At 36.7% G+C, this 26,129-nt stretch overlaps 1 protein-coding gene across 1 annotated transcript; it reads left to right on the top strand.

The window, feature by feature from the left end:
• The first annotated feature begins 457 nt into the window (after positions 1–457).
• Positions 458–24,027, top strand: anapc2 (anaphase promoting complex subunit 2). The gene is made up of 14 exons (XM_036580215.1): positions 458–709; positions 1,651–1,906; positions 3,153–3,477; positions 6,112–6,244; positions 6,456–6,657; positions 7,764–7,883; positions 12,132–12,249; positions 14,106–14,284; positions 14,390–14,531; positions 16,557–16,632; positions 20,597–20,800; positions 22,080–22,212; positions 22,878–23,119; positions 23,720–24,027. Exons 1-14 carry the CDS (start codon positions 638–640, stop codon positions 23,930–23,932), a joined length of 2,415 nt encoding a protein of 804 aa, XP_036436108.1. The 5' UTR covers positions 458–637; the 3' UTR covers positions 23,933–24,027.
• The last annotated feature ends 2,102 nt before the right edge of the window (positions 24,028–26,129 follow it).

Genomic DNA, 26,129 nt, shown 5'->3' on the forward strand with positions numbered 1-26,129 from the left:
GTTTCACGCAGGAATGCCAAAAAATCTGGTTCATTTAAGAAGAATTGCTGCAAGAGAGAACTGATTATCTTTAAGAATCGCACCCTATTTGTTTTTTTTTGTTTGTTTGTTTGTTTTTTGTTATTATTATTATTATTATTATTATTATTATTAGTAGTAGTAGTAGTAGTAGTAGTAGCAGTAGTATTAGTAGTAGTAGTAGTAATGTTTTATGTTACATTTGTATGTTTAATGTAGCCCTCTGTCGACGCTAACGTTAGTCTGCCACCTGACGTTTTGATCAGTCGCGTGCGTCTCAGCAACGATTAGCTGATGTTAAACAACATGAAGTATTTCTTATTTTAATGTACATTTTTTATTCAGATTTTGAGATTGAAATCTTTTTCATATATATTTGAATCTAAAACGAATTAAACAACTTAAAAACGTCAACGTTATCGGCGCCGTTGACGTCATCACAGTGGGACAGAGGCTTGAAGAAGGGCGCGATCTACTAGAGGGAAATAAACAGCTGAGACCTCGTTCGAACATAAAGTACAGCTGTCTGTTGTTCGTGAACCAGGCGAATTCCTTGAAAATGTTGGGTCCAGATCAGGCGTTACGTTCGTAGGTTGGCCAAACACACGGACCTACCGGAATGAAGGACGGCCGGTCGGTTTCAATGCCGCCCGGACTGCCTGCAGCCTGGGCCGCTGTGACTGCTACACTGGTGAGCTTGAGAGAAACACAGCCGTCCTCACATTAAATTACTACGCATTGCGAATTTACTGTAAATGTAAATGTAGTTAGCTAAAAGCTAATTTGACCAGTTCACCAGCAGAGGAAGACCAGTTTACGTTCAGCGTTAAAGTCAGTAGGCTGCACCAGGCAGGTTCGAACTTGGTTTATTTGTTTACGCGAGGGCTTTAAAGGAGAAAACCTCCGGTCACACCAGCCCTTTGCGCATAACAATAGACACCTTTTCTCTAAAAGACATTGTTTTACAATAATTTTGGTATAAGGTTTTGCCTGAAAGCAGTGTGTTATATGGGAAAATAGTACTGAACAAAGGCATATTTTGTCTGATTATCAACATTACATATAAAAATTTAGAAGGCATGTGTAGGTTCACTGGTCATTTTAGATAGTAAATAAAATGACTTAATATATTTGTGTGGTAGCCATCGCAACCCCACCACTGTAAAGAAAATCTGAGTAAGTTTGTCTGCAATGCAGCTTGTCACATCAGACCACTCTGAATGACTTTACATCTCAATGATTTAATTATGTAGAGATTTAGAAAAATCGGAATACCCCTTTTCATATGAAAGTTGTCAGAGGAATCAGAGTCTGGAATCCCTGAAATCTTTATGTGAAAATGAATATGCATAGATGACTGCTGTTGTGTAATATATATTGTCTATACTAGTATACAACCCGTATTAGTGTTGCACACAATATTGATTTTTAGTTTTAGTTAAACTAATAGACTTGCTAGTACACTATGTTGTTCTAAAAGAACAACAGTCCAATCCAAACATTATCAGAAACATGGGTTGATGAATGTACAGACACAATGTGGCACGTTTAAAAACATTGTTCAAAAACTCACTGCCAGAATACCTTTTTATTTAACACTTCACATAAACACATGCATTATCTTCCCTGTAGGTGTCTCCTGTAGCACCCCCTGCTGTTCCTGGTGAGACTATTTCTGATGCTCTGGCCCTGCTTTGTGAGCAGGGGTTGGGTCAGTATGTGGAGGGCTGGCTGCTGGAGACCCTTCAGGTTCGTTTAACCACTGTTGTGGCTCCGGAGTTCTGGGCTGGGCTAGAGCACCCAGATGGGGATTTGCAGGAGAGAGACAGGGCCAGAGCTCTGCTAGAGGCCTTCAGGACCCTCTTGCTACGTCTCGAGCCTTTCCTTGGTAGGCTGTGTTCTGTTGTTTTTGTAGGTGTTCTTTTGTTTGACATTTGATTTGAATGGAAAACTTATAGTTGGTCTCTAGGAAGGATCTTCCAAAGGATTGCTGTTTACTATGGCTATAGAATCTCTCTGGTTATGAGTCACTGTTTTATATCTTTTGTCAGTAATTATGTACTGTGGTTTTGAGGGTGGCAAACATTAATCTGAAGGTGGTGATTCAGCAACCTCGGTTTTGGAATTATAGAATCATTTAGACTATAATTAGGGCTGTCATGATCATGAAGTTTTTGCTGGCAATTAATTGTCATATAAATTTAGTTGCCTTTTCTTGTTCATTGTTTGAAACTATTAAAATACTAGCTGAAAGTGGCCAAAGTGGCTGATTAGCCACCTTACTTGCTAGCTACGTTTGCTTAGTAGGTAACACTGGTTGTACTGTCAAGCCCATACAGCGTGTGCACTCAGTCAATTATTACATTACTTAACCCTGCGTTTTAAACACTAAACACTTCTAAACCACATTAGAAGTTAGAATTTTTTGTTTGCTTTGTTTGTAACTCATGATGCCTCAAGTAATGCATTTACTGCTTTCTTTCCTTTACATGTATTTGCTTCAACCGAACACTCCCAATTCAGGATTTGTTTGTTGCAACATAATACGACTGTGAAATCTAACGACTGTGGAAAATTATTAATTGTGAAAATCTCTAATAATTGCAGTTGTAATTGCAGGTGATCATGTAAAATTGTGTGTATAATTGTGACAGACCTAGCTATAATTATTATAATAATAATAATTACATATACACAGTATATGTTGATTTTATTTTTCTTTGACAAAATAAAGTTTTCTGGCTATTTTCAAATTTAAAAATAAAAAAGCATTTGTGTATTCTGTGTATTCAATTTTTTGAGTCATTTGGTCAGAGATTTAAACTGACATTAAGGACACACCTGGCCTAAAACTGAAACCGAAAACTTTTTTTTGGTAGCTTTTTATTGAATGTCCTTATTCTCAGTATCATTCAGATTATTTATTAATTGTTAGATTTAGACACTTTGTTGTAGTCTTATTTAATGTCTTGCTTTATGGCCAGGCTTTTTTTTTTTCCTGTTTCAGCTAAAAATCAAAAGGGCCACTTTTTACCATTTTCAGCTAAAATTTTTCTGTGGCTGAAATTTTGGTGCATTCCTATTAGTGTATGTGCATCCCCACTTCTTTCTGTTGTTTGATTCTCTGCTTTCAGGTGGGCTTGAGCGGCTGGGCTCATGGCAGGATGAGGGCCGGGGGGGTCTGGTGGGCCCCGGAGCCCACGGTCTGCGAGAAAGGGCCTTTTCGGTCATCCGTGCGATCCTTCTCTTCTCTCCCTCACCGGTGCTCCAGCAGCGGGTGCTGGAGTTCTATAGTCGTACCTTCTCTGTGCACATGCGCCACGTGGGAGAGAGCCTAGAGGGGGACGAGGGCCCAGCGGAGGCTGATGGGGACTGTGTGTGTCCAGGCTGTGCTGCCCTGCCTCAGCTGTGCTGGTGTAAGGAAGCCCTGGAGCAGCTACAGGAGCTTAGCCACATCCTGTGAGTACTGGGGTACTGTCAAAACATTGTTTTGTGACACAGCAATGTTTATAACAATGGATCATAACTAACAATGAAAATGGTGGGAAATGGTTTTGCCATGACACTGTGAAAAAAGAAGAACAATATGTACATCTGAAATACACCCTCTGCAGCAAACTATAAAAACAGCAAATGTTAATGCAATCCATGTGCAAAACCTTGGACAACTTTCCTTTTGTGAAGGCTTAATTAATTAACTTGTTAGGCCTTAATTGACTCATGAGGCTAATCCAGATAAGCCAGAAAGCTATTTTGGACACAAGTGCTATGGACTGATGAAGTAAAATGGAACTCTATGACTTCTGTGACCAAACACCTTGCCAGCTGTTAAGCATTGGGTGGGTCTGTTGCATTAGATGAAAAATAGGGTTCCACTAAATATCAAATTCTAAACCAAATGTCCAGAAACTAAAGCTGAAAATAGGTTGTCATCTACAACAGGACAGTGGTCCAAAATATTCCTCAAAATCCACCTTGACCTATTTCAGGACATGCAAGTTGATGCTTTTGGAATAATCCGTACAGTTCCCTGACTTTTAATTGAATGTCGTTGAGATCTTAAACATGCTGAGATCCTAAACAGTCTGGCAGCAGACTGGTTGCTGGTGATATCTGAACGAATCAGTTATGAGCGGTTCAGGATAGCGTCTTTTCAACCATCATCTTAAAAAATGAAACTTTTTTTTTCTCTGCTAAAAAAGAGTAGCATGGATCCTTCTACACAAAATAATGTTAGACCAATATCAAACCTACCTTTTCTAAGTAAAGTCTTAGAAAAAGTTGTTTTTAAACAACTAAATGCATATCTAATATCAAACAATTTATATGAGAAGTTTCAGTCAGGTTTTCATTCTAACCATAGTACAGAGACAGCATTGATTTTGTGTTATGAATGACCTCAGGCTCAGTGCTGATGCATAAAATTCTTGTATTTTGGTTTTATTAGATCTTAGTGCAGCTTTTGATACTGTTGACCACAAGATTTTAATCCAGCGTCTTGAATGCTGGGTCGGCCTCTCAGGCACAGTTTTAGAATGGTTTAAATCATATTTAAGTAATAGGCAGTTCATGGTTTCACTTGGAAATCATTCATCAAAAAGATTTGCCATTTCTTTTCATTTTGTACATGCTGCCTCTAGGTGATGTCATTAGGAAGCATAGTATAAATTTTCATAGCTGTGCTGATGACGCAGCACGCATTCTAACAAAAACAAAAAAGAGAGATCACATCACTCCTGTTTTAAAAGAACTGCACTGGCTACCCGTATCATTCAGGATAGATTTTAAGGTTCTGCTACTAGTTTTTAAAGCTCAAAATGACCTAGCACCTGCTTACATCACAGAGTGTCTGTTTGTTTATGTTCCGGGACGTAATCTGAGATCTGCAGATAGTGGCCTTCTACAAATACCCTCTGTAAAATACAGAAAACATGGACAGTCCTCTTTGTTATTATGCTTCTAAACTGTGGAACTCAATTCCACCTTTTATTAGACAGTCAAGCTCAGTGCTTACTTTTAAGAAGCATCTAAAAACGTATCTCTTTAACTTAGCATTTAACTAAAACTCTACGTCTTGTGGTATTTATCTTCTAATTTGATCTTTTTCATTTTCTTCTGATTCTAAATAAATACTAATGATTTCTTGTATAACTGTTTTATCACCTGTCTGTAAAGCATTTTGAACTGCCACCGGCATGAAAAGTGCTATATAAGTAAAAATTATTATTATTATTATTATTATTATTATTATTATTATTATTTAAGCCGACCATAACCGACTTTATACCCAAACGTGCGCTAAACTCAGTCACAATGGCTTTAACGTCTGGTGCAATCTGAATTTCACTAAATGTACCAGATGCAACTGAGAAACTATTAGGGTTAAATGTTAAATTAGACAGTTTGTTTCTAGCAGCTTTTGGACCAAGAAGAACCTCTGTTTTATCTGAGTTGAGTAGGAAGAAGTTACTTGACATCCAATCTTTAATGTCTTTTACTCAGTCAGTCTTATTAAGTTGAAGTTTCTCATCTGGTTTGGTTGATATGTATGATTGTGTGTCATCAGCGTAGCAGTGAAAATTGATGCTTACTAATAATGGTACCCAGTGGTAGCATATATAATGTGAATAATAGAGGTCCTAAAACAGAGCCTTGTGGAACACCATACTTTACTTTTTCAAGAACAGACGATTCGCCATTTACATTCACAAACTGATAGCAATCAGTCAGTTGACAAAGTCAGTGAGGTATTAAAAAGTGTTCTATAATGCGCTGTAATGCTCATGTTACAAGTAATCATTTTGACAGATGGAAGTACACTACAGAAATCATAGGAGGCGATATGGATTCTGTAAATGGAGCTTTGAATGGTAGCAGTACTGCGATGTAGGCAAAGTGAGATGAATTGGCAGAAGACAATGGTTCTATTAATGAGCCACTAGTTTTTATTTGATCATAGAAACAATTAGTTGCAGCCCTACTCCCAACATTTATCTCTTTCTTGCGCTTCTTATGATTTTTTTTTTTTTGGAGTCAGTACTACCATATTAGAGTATGCTGCTGTATGTATATAATTGTCTGTATGTGTTGCAGCTCCAGACTGCAGCTTTTGGAAAGGGTGAGCTCCGAGGCAGTGACCAGCATTTTGCACCGGCTGATTGAGCAGAGAATGGAGCAGCGTTGTAGAGGCGAATATGAGAACTCTTTTCTGGCAGACTTCAATGATGTATGGGAACATTTGCTCATATTTTACCTCTGAGATGCTCAGTCATGATTTTTTGTTAATGATTGATTTATGTATAGAAACACTCTCCCTTGTCTCCTGGGACTGCCCCTGTATTTCTTTTTTTATATTTAATATTCTTAATCTTGTCTTGTACTAAAAAATATGTTAAAATAAAATCCTTGTTTCTGACAGTGTCTTGTTTGTGCTGCAGTGGTTGGAGCAGGTGCTTGGCTGGCTCAGCAGGGTCTTTGCCAGTGAGGTGGGAGAGACTGGCACCAGTTCTGTGCCTGCTGATGGCAAACCCGATCAGCCAGGCGGTGCCATCCTCCAGCGCTGGCGTTGCCACATGCACCAGTTCTTTTGTCGCATCTATGTCAACATGAGAATCGAGGAGCTTTTCAGCATAATTCGAGGTGAAAAGATAAAATGCTGGCTTACAGTTTTTTTTTATTTTTTAATTTACAGTGGTAAATCTGAAAAAAAAATTTTTCTCTGAAGACTATTTTTGCCTTGCACCATGCTGTGTGTACATGTTTGCCATAAAAGGATATAAAAATACACTTTAGACCAAAACTTAATCTAAAAACTATCGTAATGTAGTGAATCTGGCATCAGACATAGTATTTGCAACTATTTCATGCAATAACTTTCTGTGATATAGCTAGAGGCACTCCCACTGTAAATAGTTTATCTAGAATGGAGCATTTCACATCAAACCAATTACTCTGTTTGCATCTTAATGGTTTGCTTATGAAGAAATAAAAAAAAAAATCAGTGGAATTCCCCTTTAAATTTACATATCCATCACAAATCTAGATCAGACATGACAACTTTCACCTTATTTTGTGTAAATATTGTACATTATTTAGCTGATGTTAAATCTAGAACTATTTTCAACTGAAAGTAAATATAAAGAAGATAAAACAATGATAACAGCAAAACAACACTGTCACTGCTGTTACTATGTTAACAGTTTTATTTTTTGCTCTTATTATTGCTTTATGTGCTTTATAATTACACAGTATAATTTCTGATTTCTGTCCTGAAAAAAAGGTTGGGAAGGGTCCACCACTTCCAGAAGTTTGACACAAATTGGTCCAAGAGCTATATAATATTCATAATCCGGTGTTTAACATGTCCTGGAGCAGCCTGGGAGTTTAGTGTTAGTTGGCATATTCTGTTAAACCGTGATCTGCCAGAAAAGGCACCGAAAATACAGGGTTCTAAGTTCTAAGTCCTTTCAGCTGGATAAGCAAGATGTCTTGCTTTATAAGACCCTGGATATGAAATCTGGTGTACATAAACATTTTAAAAAGAGCAAGTCTAGTTAAGAAAAGTTCTACCTTTTTATTGTATTGCTAGACAATAAAGTGAAGTTGAAAATACCTAAAACTAATTGTTTTGTTTTTCTACAAAATTGGATTGTCATTGAGTTGGAGAAGTTACATAACCTGCTTTTATATTTTTTTTATTTTAAAATTTAAACCTTAAATGACTGTATTCTGCTCTGTCTACTTAGATTTCCCAGAGTCTATCCCTGCCATTGAAGACCTGAAGTTCTGCCTGGAGCGGACCAATCAGAGGCAGCAATTGCTCACCTCCCTCAAGTCTGCTTTTGAGACACGCCTGCTGCACCCAGGTCACCACTGATTATAAATATGATTTATTCCTTCTGAATCCTTCACTTATTTGTTTAGTATTTCAGGAGCATGGAAAAGCATGTGAACTAGAGCAGTGTCAGTTACCTGCTACAACAGACGGACACCTATGTTGAAAGCACATTCGTGGCTTTATCTGCATTAAAATCTGAATCTCCAGGCTAGCTACTTTCCACACAGACCGCTGCAGCTTTGCTCTGTCTACCAGGCCCGCCAGCTTCTCTTAGCTGTGGGCTAAGGGGTAGTGGCACAGTGCATGCACAGGTTAACCACTGCTTGACGGAGGTGGTCTAAATCGCGGTACGAAGGGCATATGTCACAGCCGTAGTAAGGGTCCAGTATTGCGGAGTACTGTTTGCAGCCGCCCTGGGAATAGATGCTGTCTAGCACCGCTTTTTTGACGTTCATAGCTGTGAGTAAACGGGATGGCAGGTGCCTGAGCTATGATAGTATATATTTCCACATTTTAACAATGTAATTAAAAAATACAAGTACAAGAATGTGCTGACAAAATGTATTGTAGTGTCGCCACACCACATTGTAAGTAGTTCCGTTTTTTTAAAGAGAAAAAATGTTTTTTTGGGCTATTTAAAGTTCATTTGTACGAGGACTTTTATGTTGAGGAGCCTAATTACGGGTGGAGTGGTGAGTTTTCTGTAGTAGAGCAGAGGGCTGTATTTTGAGGCTCTGTTTATTCTCGCCCTGTTTGAAGTAGTTTTCAGCAAATCAAAAACACAGCTGCATTATGGTGCCGTAACCTTAAGTCATCTAATTTTCTCCTGAGAACCCCAAACATTAGTGTTTTGTAGTTCACCTTTATTGATAGTCTGCATTTAGCCAAAACAAAACAAATATGAGAAACCCTAAACGAAGAACCAAATACCTACCAAGCAAACAAATATCTGAATAGTCAAATATTGGGGTCCAGCCCTACTATAAATGAAGAGTTTCATTCCAAAATGCATTATAGACTACCTTCGAAAATGTTGTTGAGAGTGGGTTGTACACATACAAGAAATATCAATACTATATTATTATTCATACCACCTGTATTAGAGAAATAGAAATTGTTTTTCCCCATATATCAGCTGTTATTCTTTTCAGAAACTCTGAAATTCCAGAAATTCTTTTGGAATGAAACTCTTTGGATGCTGTTTATGCCATAGACATAATTTCATTTTAGTTAGTCTGTAAACTCTTCCTATGACAGGAATTTTAGCCTAGAATTATTTTAGGAAAGAATCTAGTTATTAAAAATAATATTATGTTATATAGTGTCATATATATTTTTCTTTATAAAAAGTAATGTTAAATGTTTAAGGTAATATTTGTGTGTTTTTATTTGGCATGTCAGTCTACATCTCTTAGATCATTTTGGTCACTATACTGCACTCTTTAACATCTAATTTTTTTTTTGGTGGCAAACAAGTGCCTTGAGCACATGGAACATTCCATACCAGCTCACCTAGGGTCTGTCTGGTCACATCATGGATTTCCATGAAAAATCATCAAAAAATTCAGTTTAGTTAATATAGCCATGCAAAATTTCAAAGCTGTGCTCCAAATTGTCTTTAGTTATGAATATTTAAATTTAGCCTTATTAGGTTTAAAATTGCTTAAATATTTATTTCAACTACTTACAGAATGACTGAACTGAGCTGGAATATTAACTGGATATAAATACAGTGCTACAAATAATATTTCACTTTAATACACTGATTTAACAAATGCCCACAACAGGCTAATTTATTGGATGTATTTTATGTCCAATGCAAAATATATTCTTTGAATTTTATCTGGCTCATTCTTGTTCAACTCACCCAGGGTCTGTCTGGTCATGTCATAGACTTCCATGTGGCCAAAAGAAATCAGAAAAACATCTTCCTTTAAAATTATTAGGTGAAATTTGATAAGATAAAAGGGTTTGGTTATATGTAGTATTCCTACAATTTAGGCCTTTTTGACCTCGTATTTTCTCAGCTGGGAATAATCAGTTTTCCTTCAAACGTTTTTCTAAGTAAGAACAATTTTGTCTGTAAAAATATGCTATGACGCCTTTATAATTAAGTTTGAATTTTGTAAGCATGGCATATTTGATTAAGCAGCCCAAAAACAAATAGTCAAACTGTTAATAGAAAAATACTGGATTTTCAAAATAATTTAAAATAGCGGTCTTATATTTGTTGATACTAGGGATCCCTTTTAGAAGCATCCAGCATGTGTCTTTCTTGCGGACTTGATCATAGGCACCATTTCCCATCTAATAGAGAGGAAATGTTCTTCTCCGTGATGCACTGCCACAACTTGATTTCGTCTCAACTCCCATTTCCTGCTGCTGGTGTAACTGATATTTTTCAAAACCTGACAAATGTAAGTGTTCTCTCCTGAAATTCTCTGAACTTTAAAGCTCTTTCCTGCAGCTGGTCTGTATAAAAAAATATTTTGATCCTCAGGAAGACTGGACTTTCTGGGTGCTTGTGTAAGAGATTTTCTGCATAATAGATATTCCAAAAACGAGAAATAGAATTAGAAATATTCTAAACTTTGTTTTGAAAATCTGTATTTACCTCCATAGTGTGTTTCTTACTCACATACATATTCATATAACCATGTGAGAGTTGCAGTACATCTGTAATTTTTATTTTGTGTGAATGAGACATACAGTGCCTTACAGAAGTATTCAGTCCCTTGAAAGTCATCAGATTTGCTTGGATTACAGATGACACACAGATTATTACAGCCAGTATTTTTTGTTGCAAACTGATATGCACTTAAAATAAGATCTTAAAAAACTGCTTGTGTAAGTGGTAAACCTGTACAGACTAGTACTTGGTAGAACCACCTTTTGCTGTAGTAACAGCTTGAAGTTGGGTTGGGGTAGGTTTCTACCTGCTTTGCATGCTTTGGAAGTGATTTTGCCCAATCTTCCTGGCAAAATTGCTCCAGCTTGTTGAGGTTGGTTGGATAAGGCTTGTAGACTACAGTTTTCAAATATAAATGTCTAATTCTCACTTGGATTTTTTTTTAAACTATTGTTCAGCTACTCCTGGCTTTGTGTTTGGGATCATTGTCCTGATGAAAGTTTAAGTTCTCCAAAGCTTTAGTTTTTTTCAGTAGACTGAAGGAGGTTGTCTTCCAGTATCTCCCTGCAATTTTGCGCCATCCATTTGATCTTCTATTTTAACAGTGTGCCCAGTCCCCACTGAGGAAATGCATACTTCACTGTTGGGATGGTGTTTGTTGAGGAATGGGCAGTGTGTTTTACATTAATTATTTTTGAGCCTCAGTCTTTTAAAATAAAATATCTACATGTCATTTGTAATTCAGATGAATCTGAAGAAGTTGAATACTTTTGCACAGCACTGTAACTAGTAGTGTGGATTTTTAGTATTTAGTATTGCATGAAGAAAATACTTTTTGTATATTTGGTGGAAATGTAGGAATACAATACACAAAACCTAAATATTGCAAAAAAAATTGCAAACTGACTGAAAGATATATTTCAGATATTAAGTCAATAAGCCAGTTTATTTCAAGTGTAATGTGAGTGTTGTTTTTACAGTTGTATGCACAACTTTTAACAGCCTTGGTTAAATTACATGTTTTGTTGAATTTGAAAATATGTTGAAGTGAAAATATGTAAATACATCCTGTAAAGGTAACAAACTAAATATTAAATTCTATAAAATAATATTTATATAAAATATTTTTTAAATATTATTCTGGAAATTTTAGTACACAATTTCAAAGTGAAAAGTGTAATTTTGGAGGAAATAAAACCATAAAATATAATGTGCCATAACTTTTGCACAGGCCACATTTTATGTTTTTTTTCCCTATATGATAAAATCAGCAAATAAACAGTAAAAGTGTTCTCAGTAGAGGATCAGTCCTTATTTTCACTTAGAAAATCAACAAATGTCATTTGATCAGGGCGCCCAAAATTTTGCATACCGTATATCCAGTTAAAATTTCAGTTCAGTTCAGTTCAGTAATTCTGTAAGCAAATAAACTATACAACGATATTTAAGCAATTTAGAACCTGATGAGTCAACAAATCATAACTAAAAAACAAAAAATAGTTTTTTTTTTTATTTAATATTTCCATGGAAATCTAGGACATGATCAGTGAGGCCATAGGTGAGTTGGTGTGGAAAGACCCTGCTGTTTTTCCTCTGAAAAGAGATCATTAAAAAATATGAATTTCCTGCTTCCTCTCACCTCTGCAGGTGTCCACACGTCAGACATCATCACTGTATACATTTCGGCTATTAAAGCTCTGAGAGAACTGGACCCCTCCATGGTCATTCTGCAGGTGGCCTGCCAACCAATCCGCAAGTACCTCAGGTTAGGCCTCAGGCATGACTCCAGCCTGCTTTCTTTTCAAGCTAATAGCATTGAGGTCCGCTGTCCTGAGCACATGGAGATGCTGGTAGCTGATCATTTTACCAGCCCATGACTAAATCATTTGTTGGAAAAGAATGTAGCTATAACCATGGGCAGTATGATGAAATATATGTTATATAAAATGGTCACAGTATGCTTTTTTTGAGTGTGTTATGGATATTGCCTGTACATTGAGAATACTGACCAACTGCATGTTTTAGCACAATTGTTATTGTATTCTTCATGGTTTTTGAGTTTTAGGTTAGTTTTAAGTGTGGCGCTACTGTTTGTTCCCTCTGTTCCAACTTATCAAACCTAGGAAAAACTAAATATTGTGATGCATATCATGTATTAAAAATAAAGTAAGAATAAATTGCAATCCTACAGACCCCTATAGTAGGATGTATTGTAATTTAGCCAGAATTGGAAATAAGGGATGGGCAGAGCTTTGACAATTTTTTACTGTTTGAATATGTGCATTTTTTAATGAGTAGCATTTCTGTATTTCAATGAGAAAATATTTTATATTGTTATGAGTTAAAAATAAAAGCAGAAGGTTAACGTTTGTTTGCCCCTGGTTTTGTTGATTTTTGAAGTGAAGATCAGTCAAAACAACCTCTGCAGCAAACGATAAAAAAAAACATCTGCCAATGTTAATGCATGGATACTTTATATGTGATTAACATAAAAATGAGAAAAAAATAGTAATTGTGACGTACAAAAGTCTGGACACCCTTCTATTTGTAAAGTCTCAGAGCTAAATGAACTTCTTAGGCCATAATTGACTCATTTGGACTGTTTAGACAGGTCAAGAACTGTCAGTAGGATTGTCGGCTAATGACAATTTCACAGTGTAATAAATTCTCTGACTCTTCAAACCTTGTGCTAACACTCAACAACCAAGAGCTCCTCTAAGCGGCTGGCTGCAGACCTGAAAATGAAGCCAATCAATGCCTACAAAGCAGAGGAAGACTATAGAGATATCCAGGTGCTTCCTGCTCACAATCTCCGCTGTCCACAATGTCTTGAAATTTAGTTAAGTGTAACTGTGGAAAGATCTGGAAAACCAAGAAAATTCTCATCTCAAACTGAACATATTCTGGCCAGAAGCACTAAATTCCCTTATGGCAGCACAGGGTAGATGGATATTAATTGAAATATTTAATATATTGAATATATTTAAAAAAAATAGAATTTTTTAAATGTATTAAATCTACCATGAACTACTAACACAAGCTGAAGCTTTTGAAACAGCCCTCACAGTCCCCTCACTTGAACATCATTGAAAATATTTGAGTAGATCTTAAACATTCTGTGCACGGAAGACAGCCTGAGAGTATGGTAGAACTAGAAGCGTTCTGTAATGAAAAGTGGGTGAAAATTCTTAAAAACAAAAATAGGAAGACTCCTAGCTGACTACAGAAGCATTTGCAAGCTGTGATATCTGCTAAAGGTGTTACTAAGTACTCATTTAGTAGTGTGTTAAATCTTCTGCACATCCCACAATTACTATTTTATTTGTGTGTCTATTTTATATCAGATATAAAATAGCTGATTAGTTTGTCTCACTTCAAAAATCAACAAAATGTAATTTGGCCAGGGGTGCCCAAACTTTTGCATGCAACTACAGATAGCTCTGCTTAAATGTCAGCATTTTGCCTAACGTGAGCCACAATATCAGCTGCTTGTGTCCCTCGTTGTGTAACTAAATGAACACACAGATGAGTTTGGATGACTGTATCTTAGGATGATCATGTCTATTTCTGTCAAGAGTAGTAAAACATGATTGGTTGTTGTGCTTGCTCTAATGTGGACAGGACTCGTGAGGACACAGTGCGTCAGATTGTGGGAAGTCTGACGGGCGATGCCGAGGGCTGCAGTGATCTGGCTAACGAGCTCTCTCGAGCTGACCCTGTTACCCTGGAAACACAGGACAGTGAAGACGAGGGAAGTGACCCAGATGAGTGGACACCCGACCCTACTGATGCTCTCACAGGTTTGAAACCAGTGAATAAATACTATAGGCAGATAAACAAACCAAAACACCATAGAAATACTTACAACTCTGCTTGTTATTGTTAATCTGTCTCCCTCTCTGTAGATAAGATGGGCTCTAAGCGACGTTCCTCAGACATCATCAGTCTTCTGGTCAGCATCTATGGCAGTAAGGAGATCTTCATTGACGAGTACAAGACTGTGCTGGCGGATAGACTACTCCACCAGCTGAACTACAACACAGCTAGGTGCTTTCACTTACAACACTTACATGCACAAAATCTGTTAACGTGTCAGTCACACTCTAACTAGGGCTGGGTGTTGTCAACAGCATTACAATACAAGCCTCATAATATTATACAATATGATGTCAAAACACAACAGATGTACAACAGACATTTTTGGTCAATGTTTACCATAAAACTTGTTCTAAACTAATAATAAATTAGTAATAATAAAAAATATGTTTGGGGAGAATGGTAATGAAGTGTTTTGTATTAATGCCTATAATTTTTAAGGTATGTTTTAAAATACATTAATACAAGAATAATGAATTCATTAACAATGTGGGGGATAGCTACTAAGGTCTAGATCTCGATGAGGTTCTAGTCAGAGCACAGACTTACAGAGGAGTTAACTTTCTGCCTTTTTAATCTTAGCATTAGGCAGCAGTAGCCTGGAGGCAGTAGTCATTATCTGGACACATATGCATGTAACAGAGTGTCTGTAGCTACAAAAAAAATGATCAGCAAACGTTGTTTGCCACAGATCACGTATAGCACAGTAACATGAAAAACACTATAAGCACGCAGCAAAAATACTCACAGCAAATTGCCTGTCACAGCAGGCTATGAACAAAAACTCACTACATTCATGTGCTAAACCACACCTGTGACGGTGAAACTAACGCGAGTATACAACTAACAAAGATCATTCCACTTTTTTCTTCTTTGCCTTAATGTTATAGGTTGCTTTCAAAGCATGCTTCGGGTTGTTGTCCATCTGCACTGTGAACCGCTGTCCAATGAGTTTTGAAGCATTTGGCTGATATACAAATGATAATGTAGCCCTTTACGCTTCAGAATTCATCCTGCTGCTTTTGTCAGCAGTCACATCAATAAATGCAAGGGAACCAGTTCCATTGGTAGCCATATATGCTGATGCCATAACTCTACCTCACCATGGTTGACAGATGAGGTGGTATGCTTTGAATTATAAGCAGTTCCCTTCTCCTTACTTTTTTCAACATTCTGGTATAAGTTGATCTTTATCTCAGAAGATGTTCCAGAGCTGCACAGACTTTTTTTAGATGTTTTTTGGCAAATTCTAATCTGGAGACGTCTTTTCTTGATTGTTGACTTTGACACACATATGCATACCTCTAGGAGGGTTCTTGATCTGGCCAGCTGTTGTGTTTTTTTGTTTTTTTTTTACTAGGGAAAGAATTGCTTCGTCATCCACCACAATCGTTTTCTGTGGTCTTCCGGGCCTTTTGGCCTTTTCTGAGCTTACCAGTGCATTCTTACGTTTTAGGAAAGTACCAAATAGTTGATTTGACCACTTTCACACCTGTTGCCATCTCTCTGAGGTTTTTCTGTGGTTTATTGAGATATTTCAGCCTAATATTGGCTTGCTTCACTGGCAGTGACGGCTCTTTGGGTGCCAGATGGAGAGTTAACAGCAACAGTGTACAAATGCAGGTACCACAGTTGAAATAAAATCTAAACATTTTATCTGCTTTCTTGTAAGTGAAATAATGAAGGAATAACACCAACCTGGCCGTGGAACAACTGAGCAGCCAAATGTACAATTACTTTTGAGCCCCTAAAATGGGGGGCTATGAATGAAAATGGCTGCTCCTTCGATTTAGATATAGATAAATTAAAACCGAAGGTATGCACTTTGAGCTAATATTATTTTTTTTTAACCCCAGTATGCTGTGTTACACAGCTAAAATAATTATCACTTTGTTGATGTCCAAATATCTATAGACTTGACTGTATAACAGTGCAGAAGTAGTATATAATTGTAATAGTAGCTAGTGATGTTCATACAGTTTGCAGGAGTGTTAGCTTGCTTGTGACAGGTATGTAGCAAAACCACAAGGTAAATAAAAGTGTCATAGGGGCTGTTTTCCAAAATCACTTTTTGTTCCTGTGAGAAAAACAGCAGAAGCCATAGAGTTCCTTATTTGAGTCAATCATAAAATGACACATTTCTGCAAGTACAGTTTTTTAAATGCTGTTTATGCATGTGCTTGTATGTTGGTATAGGGAGATTCGGAATGTGGAGCTGCTGAAACTGAGGTTTGGAGAGTCCCACATGCACTACTGTGAGGTCATGCTGAAGGTAGGCCTGTGTCTGTTACTGAATTAGTCCAGTCCTATATGGATATATAATCTTATATGCAAATGATCAGAGTAGTAAGCACTCACTATTTCATAAAGTTTTTTGCGTGTGGATTGCAGGTGGTTAAAATACACTAGACATTTACTTAAGGTCAACTTGTGTAAAAACCTGAGCATAAATGATGTGGATTTGTCTTAATGAATATTCAGTGTAGAGTGCTTCTTCCTAAGTACATGTTTACAAGACATTTTGGCAGACATAAAGATTAACAGAATGTTTCAGGTTTGTCGTGGGCAAAAAACAATGCTGGCAAGAAACCCGTTCAAACATGAAAGCTTGTACATGAAAGCTGCTGGCAGGTATTGCTCTTTTTCATAAAAGAAAAGTTTTAATCAAATCAGTTGCTCTTACACTATGTCTTTAGAACTGGGGCCATATTACAAAAATGAATCTTTTGTTGTAAGTTAAGTTCTGACAAGATAAGATTTTTCACAAATTCATATTAAAGAAGCAAATCTTATCTTAATTTAGGAATTTTGTCTTATCTTACAGCATCGTACTTATCTCAAGGTAGGAAATCTTAACCTGCTCAATCAAAGTCCACAGTCAACTGTTATGCCTGTTGCCAAGCAACCAGCGATCCAAGCACAGCTGGAACATAAACACGTAATCAAAATAATTTTTAAAATGTCACTTACAGCTACTGTTACTGAAGTAAAAAAGGTCAAAACAAAACTAAAGTGCAATAAACTGGAAGTTGAGTATTCACAGTATTCGAGTCTGTCATTAAGAATACCCCTCATTTGGTAGACAAGCTGTAACTCTGACTGTGCTCCAATAGAGCACGTCTCGTCACTGTTACTGAAGCTACAACTCTGCCTGTGGATGAAGACCAAGCAAAATAGACCAGTGTGACAGAGTTCAGAGCAATCCAATGTGTGAGTTTTTACAAAAACTATTAAACACAGCTACCAAAACTGCTGAAGAAGCTGAAGTTAGCTTCTTATTCACAGACCTTTTATTTGAATTTTCCACTCCAACTTTTATGGGGCTGCAGTTATCTTAAGGTACCTTAAATGTAGAACGATTTTTTTTTAAACAAGAAGCTGAGGAATACGAAGCTCATCTCAATGAATGGATTAATTTACCTCAATAAATGCATCCTTAATCAAGAAGTAACTTAAGTTTTCTCTTGGAAATGTTTAACAAGCAAGCACAGCAGAGCTGTAATCAGCCACTGGAATTGCTGGACTCTTGAACGCTTCTCACTGGCTAATCTAACACTGCGTCCGAAACCACACGCTTCTATATTTTACTTACTACACTAAGGAGTGCACTTCTAATGGTATATGTGCTGTTTTTGCATACCTTTTTAGTGTGCTAGTATGCAGTTTGGGACGTGACAAAAAAAACAGGAAAAATCTCAGCCATTTAAATTTCAGCTTTCATTTGTTATCACTACTGCAACAAATCAAATACAATATCTCTTAACTATAAAACACTCAAATGTATCAGTTAATACGCTTTAAAAAATTTTTTTAACCTGAGTGTTCTGGGAAAAAAAAAAGTTTTTTTTTACTGTTTTACTGCCTTTGCTGGAATGGCTATGGCTGTGCTCCTGAGTGAACGTGAAGTTGCCAACCAAAATGCTGGCAACGCATATGTGATGTCATTGGAATACTATGCATATGGTGACAGCACTCCCTGCTGTTTATCAGAGCATCGTCGCTCCCCAGTTTCAGTTTTCATTTCCCAAAGCTTTAGCTGGCATGTGAGCTGTGCAAACTTTATTCCTCCTAAAAAAAACAGCCACTCATTCTTCAGTTTCCTCATCATTCACTACCATCACTGATTTATTGTATTTGACGAGTTTATGTCAACATTAACATGTGAAGGTAATGAGTGGGGATGGTGGAGTCTTTGGGATAAAACGTGAGTTATAAAAGAAAAACATTTCACAATTCTCTCTACCACTTTGCAGTGCCATCTCTGCCATTTTGCTGTATAAATAAATGTAATGTTATTATGCTAGTACTAGAACTGTGCTGCCTATAATGTGCCTAAAACGATAGAAACGTATGTTTAAAAGAGAAGTGATGACACCATTGTTGTTCTAAAGTTTTAGGAAATTCTGTCTAGGTAGGATGGTTCTGCAATACTGTTTTTTTTGTATCTGGATTTAGGATAAGATTCTGAACTTAAGAACTGTTGTTCTGTAATAGCTTCTGTCCTAAATTCTGTACTAAACAAAGTTGTCATGGTGACTAAACAGATAAGATTTCAGAGGCAAGAAGTTTCTTTAATATGGCCCGCGGGCTTGTACAGCTCTAGATATTAGTGGGCAGAAGCGATTAGGTTCTCTTCCATATTGTTAAAAATTGACATTACTGACTGAAGTTCTCCTCACAACGTATCCTTTTGGCCGACACATGGGTACGTCAGAGTACTCTCCGTCAAAAATCTGATGTCCGTCAATGCCTCATTCTTGCAGGAATCATTGCCACGAAATGCGGGTTTTTATGGATACAAGAATGTCCTTGTGAACATGGTGTAAGAGGGTGTAAAATACAGGGAGGTGTGAATGCAAGTGATTAATGTAGCATCTGTAGTGCGATTTGTTAGATCTGAGAGTCATTTCAAGAATGAGGATTGTTGTATAAATTAATACCCCAGAAGGGCAGGCACTAATCAGATGTGCATTTTGCATCCTAGCTGCTGCCATTAGCCATTATGTTTCCATTGACTTTCTGCATAAATTGCAAGTCATAAAATTTATATATTCATGCTTTTTTTCCATCAAACTGTTGAAACTGTTGCATAGGTTATTGTTTATTGATAAAAAAATAAAATGTATATATTTGAGATGGTATCATCTTTAAGTGTTGCAGCATAATACTGATACTTATGACGTACTGATAAGGAAATTTAGTTTTTATATTTGTTATTATTTATGTATTTATTTTCCCCATCTGAACCATTGCACAGCTATATCATATAGATCTGTTTAACACTTTCCATTTACAAAGACTGTAGCCTTTTCTGGACATCTGTTTCTGTAAGAGCATTAGTCCACCAGTAGTGCTCCCCTGTCATGTTTTGTTTGTTGTAAGAGGTGAGGCAAATTGGTCACATGACACCAAATTTGTGGGTAAATATGCTATTTTTCCCCAAATAAAATTTCATTGTAGCTTTTCGCAACATTTCAGATATTGACAATGTATCTGCTAAACTTGAACAGAAAAAAAGTTTTGTCGACATTCATAAAATACTACTGACAGTTTCCATAATAATATCAGCAGTTTTTGAAGCTTTTAAAATGTTTTTTTGTAAAAAAGAATTGATTGCTTAATGCTCTTTAGACAGTTCAATTTACCTGTCGTACATTTTGGGGACACACTCAAAAATCTAAGGGTTGTTCTGTGACCTGCTAAAATAAAACAGTGTTGTACTTTTCAAAGATCATGGGATACATTGAAATAGTTTAGTATTTACAGTGTTTCTAATTTGAACATGAACATTTTGTATAAAATATGTAAAAATGAAAGACACATTTCTGTAATGCCTTGATCCAGTAATTATACTCTTTGAAATAAAGCTGAAAATGATGTTAAAAAGGAGGTAAAGTGCAACACAAAATTATGTGCTATTTTTTGTGTAATCACATTGTTTGGTTGTAGCTCTTTGGTACACTTATCTTTTTAACAAACGTAATTCTGCTATTTTAAATTGAGTTTGAGATACACTCTTTTCCAATATGGACACTGATTAAAAAGTATCAGCCGATGTCGCTACAGATCTCTATCAATGATCTCCGTCATCCATCAGTGACGATATGCCATCTCTACAGAGTTTATCAAACCTGCTTACAATAAGCTTTCTCTTTTCTAGATGGCATTTTAGAGCATAGAATATAATTTTTGAATTTTCTTCTCTCTTCCCTCTCTCCCTCCCTCCCTCTCTGAAGGACGTGGCAGACTCTCGGCGGATCAACAGTAATATCCGTGAGGAGGAGGCTCGTCTGCCCGCGGAGGAGCAGCCTCCTATTCCTCTGTCGGCCATGATCCTGTCCTCAGAGTTCTGGCCTCAGCTCAAAGAGGAGAAGATGGAGCTGCCTGCTGTCGTCTCCAAAGCCATGGAGGCCTACACACACCGTTTTGAAAAACTCAAGGTCTCATTTTTTTCCCTCTTCCTCTTGTTTTAAGCCCTGACTTTTTATCTGGCAAAATGATAGTAATAACTCTCAACTTTTTATTATCAACTTTTTATATCAGTCCAGCGAAGTGCTTGAGAATGAATTAAATCCATACAAATGACCTGTCTTTGATACCCTGTTGTTTGAGGTTGCTTATTGCTCAACACCCTGGTCACATTTCATTTTTTGTCCTCTAAAAATGCAGAGCCTGTGGCCCTAGTGGCCACTAGCCTAGAATATTTATTTGGTGTTCTTTTTCCTTTTTAACATACCTGTTTGGGGTGACACAGAACCAATCGGACACATAAGATTTTTATGCAGTTTAGGTGTAGCCACTGCGATATCTAATGTGGCAATGTGACACCCATGGTGGCTCTTGCTGCTGAGCTGTTCCATTGGCCCATCATTACATCTGGATTGGATGACGTCAGGGGGACCAGCTCAAAAGAGGGAGCCATGATGGCAATGTTCTTATTAATATAAAGGGTTTGTGTGTGTGTGTGTGTGTGTGTGTGTGTGTGTGTGTGTGTGTGTGTGGTATAAATAAATAATAAGAAAGACCTAATATAGGAGTTCTGAGCTGATGCCAGTATCTGATACAGCATATCTGCTGATACTGATACCTACATTAACATTTAGAAAATGAACAAATTAAAACCACATCCACCTGGATTACCATTGCAGCGAATTGTAGCTTTTTTATAGTGTTACAAATATAGTAAATTTAATAAAATGCAGATTTTGTAGGGCTGTAGCCAAGTGTCACCTAAACAATCTGCTCTTCTGGTGTACAATCAATACATCATCAAATATTGATTTGAAATACTGGTCAAATTTAACAGCTTTCTAATGCCAGTATTTTAAAGCAAATATCTGCCAATACCATTATCATCATCATACATAACTAATGAATATTTTCTTTTTCAAAGCAACTAGTTTTGGTGCTGAAGCATGCTTGTTAATTGTAAATACAATATTTCTGTTATTCTGGCCACAAATTCCTCATTTTGGCCACAAGATTCATGAGCTTGATCGCCCAACTGGCTAGTGCCAGTAGATATCTGGTAGACTGGTAGATGATATAAGTGTTCATGCATTTTTGTAATAAAGGTGCTAAAAAGAGTTCTTTGGAGTGTTGCAATAAATGTGTGAATGTGAAGAACCTTTTTGAAGTTTTAAGAACCTCTATATAATGTACTTCCAATATGCATTAGTAAAAAGTGCTGCAGCTCAGTTTGTGTCCATTGTTGTGAAGGCTATGAGGACTCTGAGCTGGAAGCCCCATCTGGGTTCAGTAACTCTGGACGTGGAGCTAGAAGACCGAACTCTCAGCAACCTCTCGGTGTCCCCCATCCACGCTGCCATTATCCTGCACTTCCAGGACAAAAGTAAGTGCTGGCCTTCTGCTTAAGACCTTTTTTGCAGCATTATTGTGGTCAAGTAGTAACATTGTCAGTATGTTTTAATTTCCTGATACATTCTTTGCCATTTAGCTTATTATTATTTGTTTCTTTGAGCAGTAATAAAAACTGTGTAAAAAACAGTAATTAACACAAAAGATAAACAAATTAGATTAACTTTTAAACTAATTCAGGAGTAATTAGGAACGGCTTAGATAAACAAACACAGCTGAGGCAAATTTGTAGGCCTATAAAATGGGGTTAGGCATAAATAAAAGAAGAGTCAAAATTTCTTCTTTCATTAATGTACTCTTACTTGGAGTGATGCCATAAAAGAACCACTTTTGGTTCTCTGAAAAACCTTTTAATGGATGGTCTTTTAAAGGAATACTCAATCTGATCTCTGTCTGCCACATCTGTAGTGTACAGTTTGTCACAAACAAAAATTTCTACATTTTTACTTGTACTTGGTATAAACACTGCAGCTGATATTTCTTTAAAGGTAAAAGAAAAGTTGAAAGGTTCTTTAGGAAACCACAGGTGTTTTTTTGCAATGTTAGCATACCTTTATTTTTAATTAAGTGTAGTGATCATTTGCCTCTGAAGGTATGCTTCTCAAGTATTTCTTCACTGTTGTGTGTCACTTCTCTAAGGTACGTGGACGCTGGAGGAGCTGAGTGGAGTTCTGGGGGTATCTCAGGAGCTGGTGCGTAGAAAGCTGGCACTGTGGCAGCAGCACGGAGTGGTGCAGGAGGAGGCTGGTGGGCGCTACAGCGTACTGGAGACAGCATCCTCTAGAGAGAGGCCTGAGAGAGCCGTTATGCTTATAGACAGCGACGAGGAGGGAGACTCGAACACCACCACACAGTCTGAGCAGAGGGAGGAGAAACTGCAGGTGAGTTCTTTTCCCCAGCACACATAGACACTATGACATTGATGCACTGAGACCTGGGCCCGTATTACAGAAACTTACAAAAATCTTTTTCATCTTATTCACCACAGTCAATGTAATATGATGAGTTTTCACCAGCATTAACACACAGAGTTAAGAGGGGACAGTGGAGATTGTGTCTGAAGTGTCTGAGGTTTTTAAAGATGTCAGTATTGGTATAAAATATCACCTTATGTCAAAAGTGTGATATCACAACATTTGAATCTGATATGTATCACAATATTTGTTTTTTCAGTTTTGTGAACATCTTTGTACAGACACCAGAAAAACAATATTTTAAGAAAGTACTGAAAGAAAAAATCTATCAATTTGTAAAAATAAATGTGTGCTTTATATTTTAGGCAGTTCTAACTTCTTTCATGCAGTAAGAACAATGTCAAGTAAGAAATTATTCATGTATCCAAATTTGTTTTTGTGAAAATGTTCGCGCGAAGAGTAGACACAAAATTTGCACATATGCGCTGTTAGTGAATGAGCCCAATGTAAGTGAGTGATTGTTGCTCTCAGTGCCTGACTATTGTGTTTGCTCCTGTCCTGGCTCAGTTATTCTGGGCTTACATTCAGGCCATGCTGACCAACCTGGAGAGCATGACTCTAGAGAGGATTCATTCCATGCTGCGCATGTTCGTGGCTACAGGACCCGGTGTCACCGAAATGGATGTCAATGAGCTTCAGGCTTTCCTGCAGAAAAAAGTCAGAGACCACCAGCTCATCGTTTCTGCTGGAGTTTACAGACTGCCTAAGAGCAGTCAGTAGAGAGGGAGGCAGGGAGAGATACAGACAGACAAAGTTTACAATTGTTAATTGCTTTTCTTTTCCAAAATAATAAAGTGCTTATTTGTTTACAAACATCTAATGTCTATAATGGGTTCAGTCACCTCAGTATAATGTATTACTGTATTAATGTATTAACTGAAACAAAAAAAAATGTTATGTGATTGCAGTTGACTCCTTAAATCCATTAAAACCAATGTGTTCTTTCCTGTCGTCTGTTGGAGCATAGTGAAGTATCACTAGTGTGGAATCTTCACTATTTGCTTTCAGGCAAAAGAGATCGGGCAGATCTATTCCTGGATAATTTTTCCGGTTGAGCGGGGGACATTCAGCAGTTCTGTGATTTTTAGGAACATTGTCTTTATTACTGCAGCTCAGGTTCAAGAGTTTAAGCAGGCCTGAACAGGTCTAAATGTGCTAGCTAAAAGAACAGATTTAGTTGTTAAATTAACAGTCAGACCTTGCTGTCAGAAACAGTTATAGAACAGTTACAGAAAAAAGGCAGTAATCAGATTACAGATGCCTTATAAAATAGGGTGATCACTAGCAAGATGACCGGACTGTTGTGTCTTTGCAACTTGTAACAAATGTCTGTGCTGCATTTCTAAATCTTTTTCTGTTCTGTAACAAGAGTTGTAGGCCACAATTATTCACAATTACATAATCACCTGATCTCAGTTATTTGAGCTGATCACAATTATTGAAGCTAATTGCAGTTATTTTCCACACTTCTTGGCTTTCACCATCAAATATGTCACATAAAATGTGAATTTGAATCTAATTTACATAATTTTCACTTACTCCATGTTACATTCTGACATATTATCTGGCATCTAAAAATGGACAAACATTGCGTGACCAAGAGTATTAAGAGGGAGTTTGTTCCCCTGTTGCTGCAGTAACAGCCTCTATTCTTCTAGGAAGGCTTTACACCAAACATACAGAAATGTTGGTACTAAAACAAAACTAGCAATAAAAAAAGTGCTTTTTAGCTGTAATAAAAATAAAAATAACAGTTTTCACAAACACAAAACTAAATCAAAACTATAATTATAATTGATACTTATATTAACTATAATCCAGCACAAAACTAAAATGATACAGAAATACTGAGGGGGAAAAACAAAGGTCTTCCTTTTTTCTGTGCTTGAATGAGTGTAGCCCGTCTTGAAGGATAGCTGAAGCTGAGCCAACCTCTAGACAACATATGGCATTGGGCAAAGTGAACTTTGTCTCATGCGGCTGCTCCAGAGCATCTCATTCTATTAGCAGCACTTTTCTATGGCAATTGTACAGGCTCAGTGAGGTACTGAAAGCCTTATAGAGCATTACTTTTGCAGTGTACTTGCACACTTTTTGTGAAGCACCTTAGGTTCAGTTTCTATGAATTAAGGGTGCTATTCATAACTACTACTAATAGTAGTGTAATTATCATATATACAATAAAACATTTTATAGAAACGAACAGTTTATTGCTTTTATTTATAAAATGTCAGAACAATTACAATACCAATGTTGTTACTGTTATATTTAAAAGCTGATTATATTTTAGCATTAAAATAAATATACCACTGTTAAAGTTTTAAATGACTTGTCATTAATAATCTTTATTTTCAATACAATATATTTAAATTTAAATATCACAAACTAGATACCAGAACTCTATTTTTTAGATGTTTGATCCATAAGCTGGGAACAATAAGTTATTGAGTGATAAATAATATACTGTAATTTGTGTACAGTATTAGACTTGTTGAAATTTATGGTGAAATTGCACAGGAATAACATAAACCTTTTACATTTTATATACATGTGTAAAAGGTTTAACATGTTATCCCTGTGCAACAAAATGTGATTTGTACTGTTGAAAACATTGATTCCAAGCTTTTGAACAATAGTGTATAATCATAAATTATATGTAAAGTGTAAATACAATCTATTGTTTATTTATTGTTGTATTTACTTGTATTTTTATTTATTATAAAATACTTTTTTATACATTTCGTATCAATAGTATCAACAAGTATCAACAGTAGCAACTTCATCATGTATGTGTCCTATTTTTATATTTTATTGTTGTTATTGTGTGGCAGGCAGGGGGCGCCATTTCCTTGCCTATCGCAGCCAGATGACATGACGTGTAGGGGGGGCCATGCGGAGGGGGCTACGCTGAGTTTAA

The sequence above is a fragment of the Colossoma macropomum genome, unplaced genomic scaffold (assembly GCF_904425465.1).
Source record: "Colossoma macropomum unplaced genomic scaffold, Colossoma_macropomum, whole genome shotgun sequence".
In the NCBI taxonomy this organism is placed as follows: domain Eukaryota; kingdom Metazoa; phylum Chordata; class Actinopteri; order Characiformes; family Serrasalmidae; genus Colossoma; species Colossoma macropomum.

Bases quoted from the DNA above. Each gene is read 5' to 3' on its own strand.
- anapc2 (XM_036580215.1), top strand. From the start codon at position 638: ATGAAGGACGGCCGGTCGGTTTCAATGCCGCCCGGACTGCCTGCAGCC. The intron at 7,884-12,131 runs GTCACCACTGAT...TCACCTCTGCAG, and splicing joins GACACGCCTGCTGCACCCAG to GTGTCCACACGTCAGACATC. The intron at 14,532-16,556 runs GTGCTTTCACTT...ATGTTGGTATAG, and splicing joins CTGAACTACAACACAGCTAG to GGAGATTCGGAATGTGGAGC.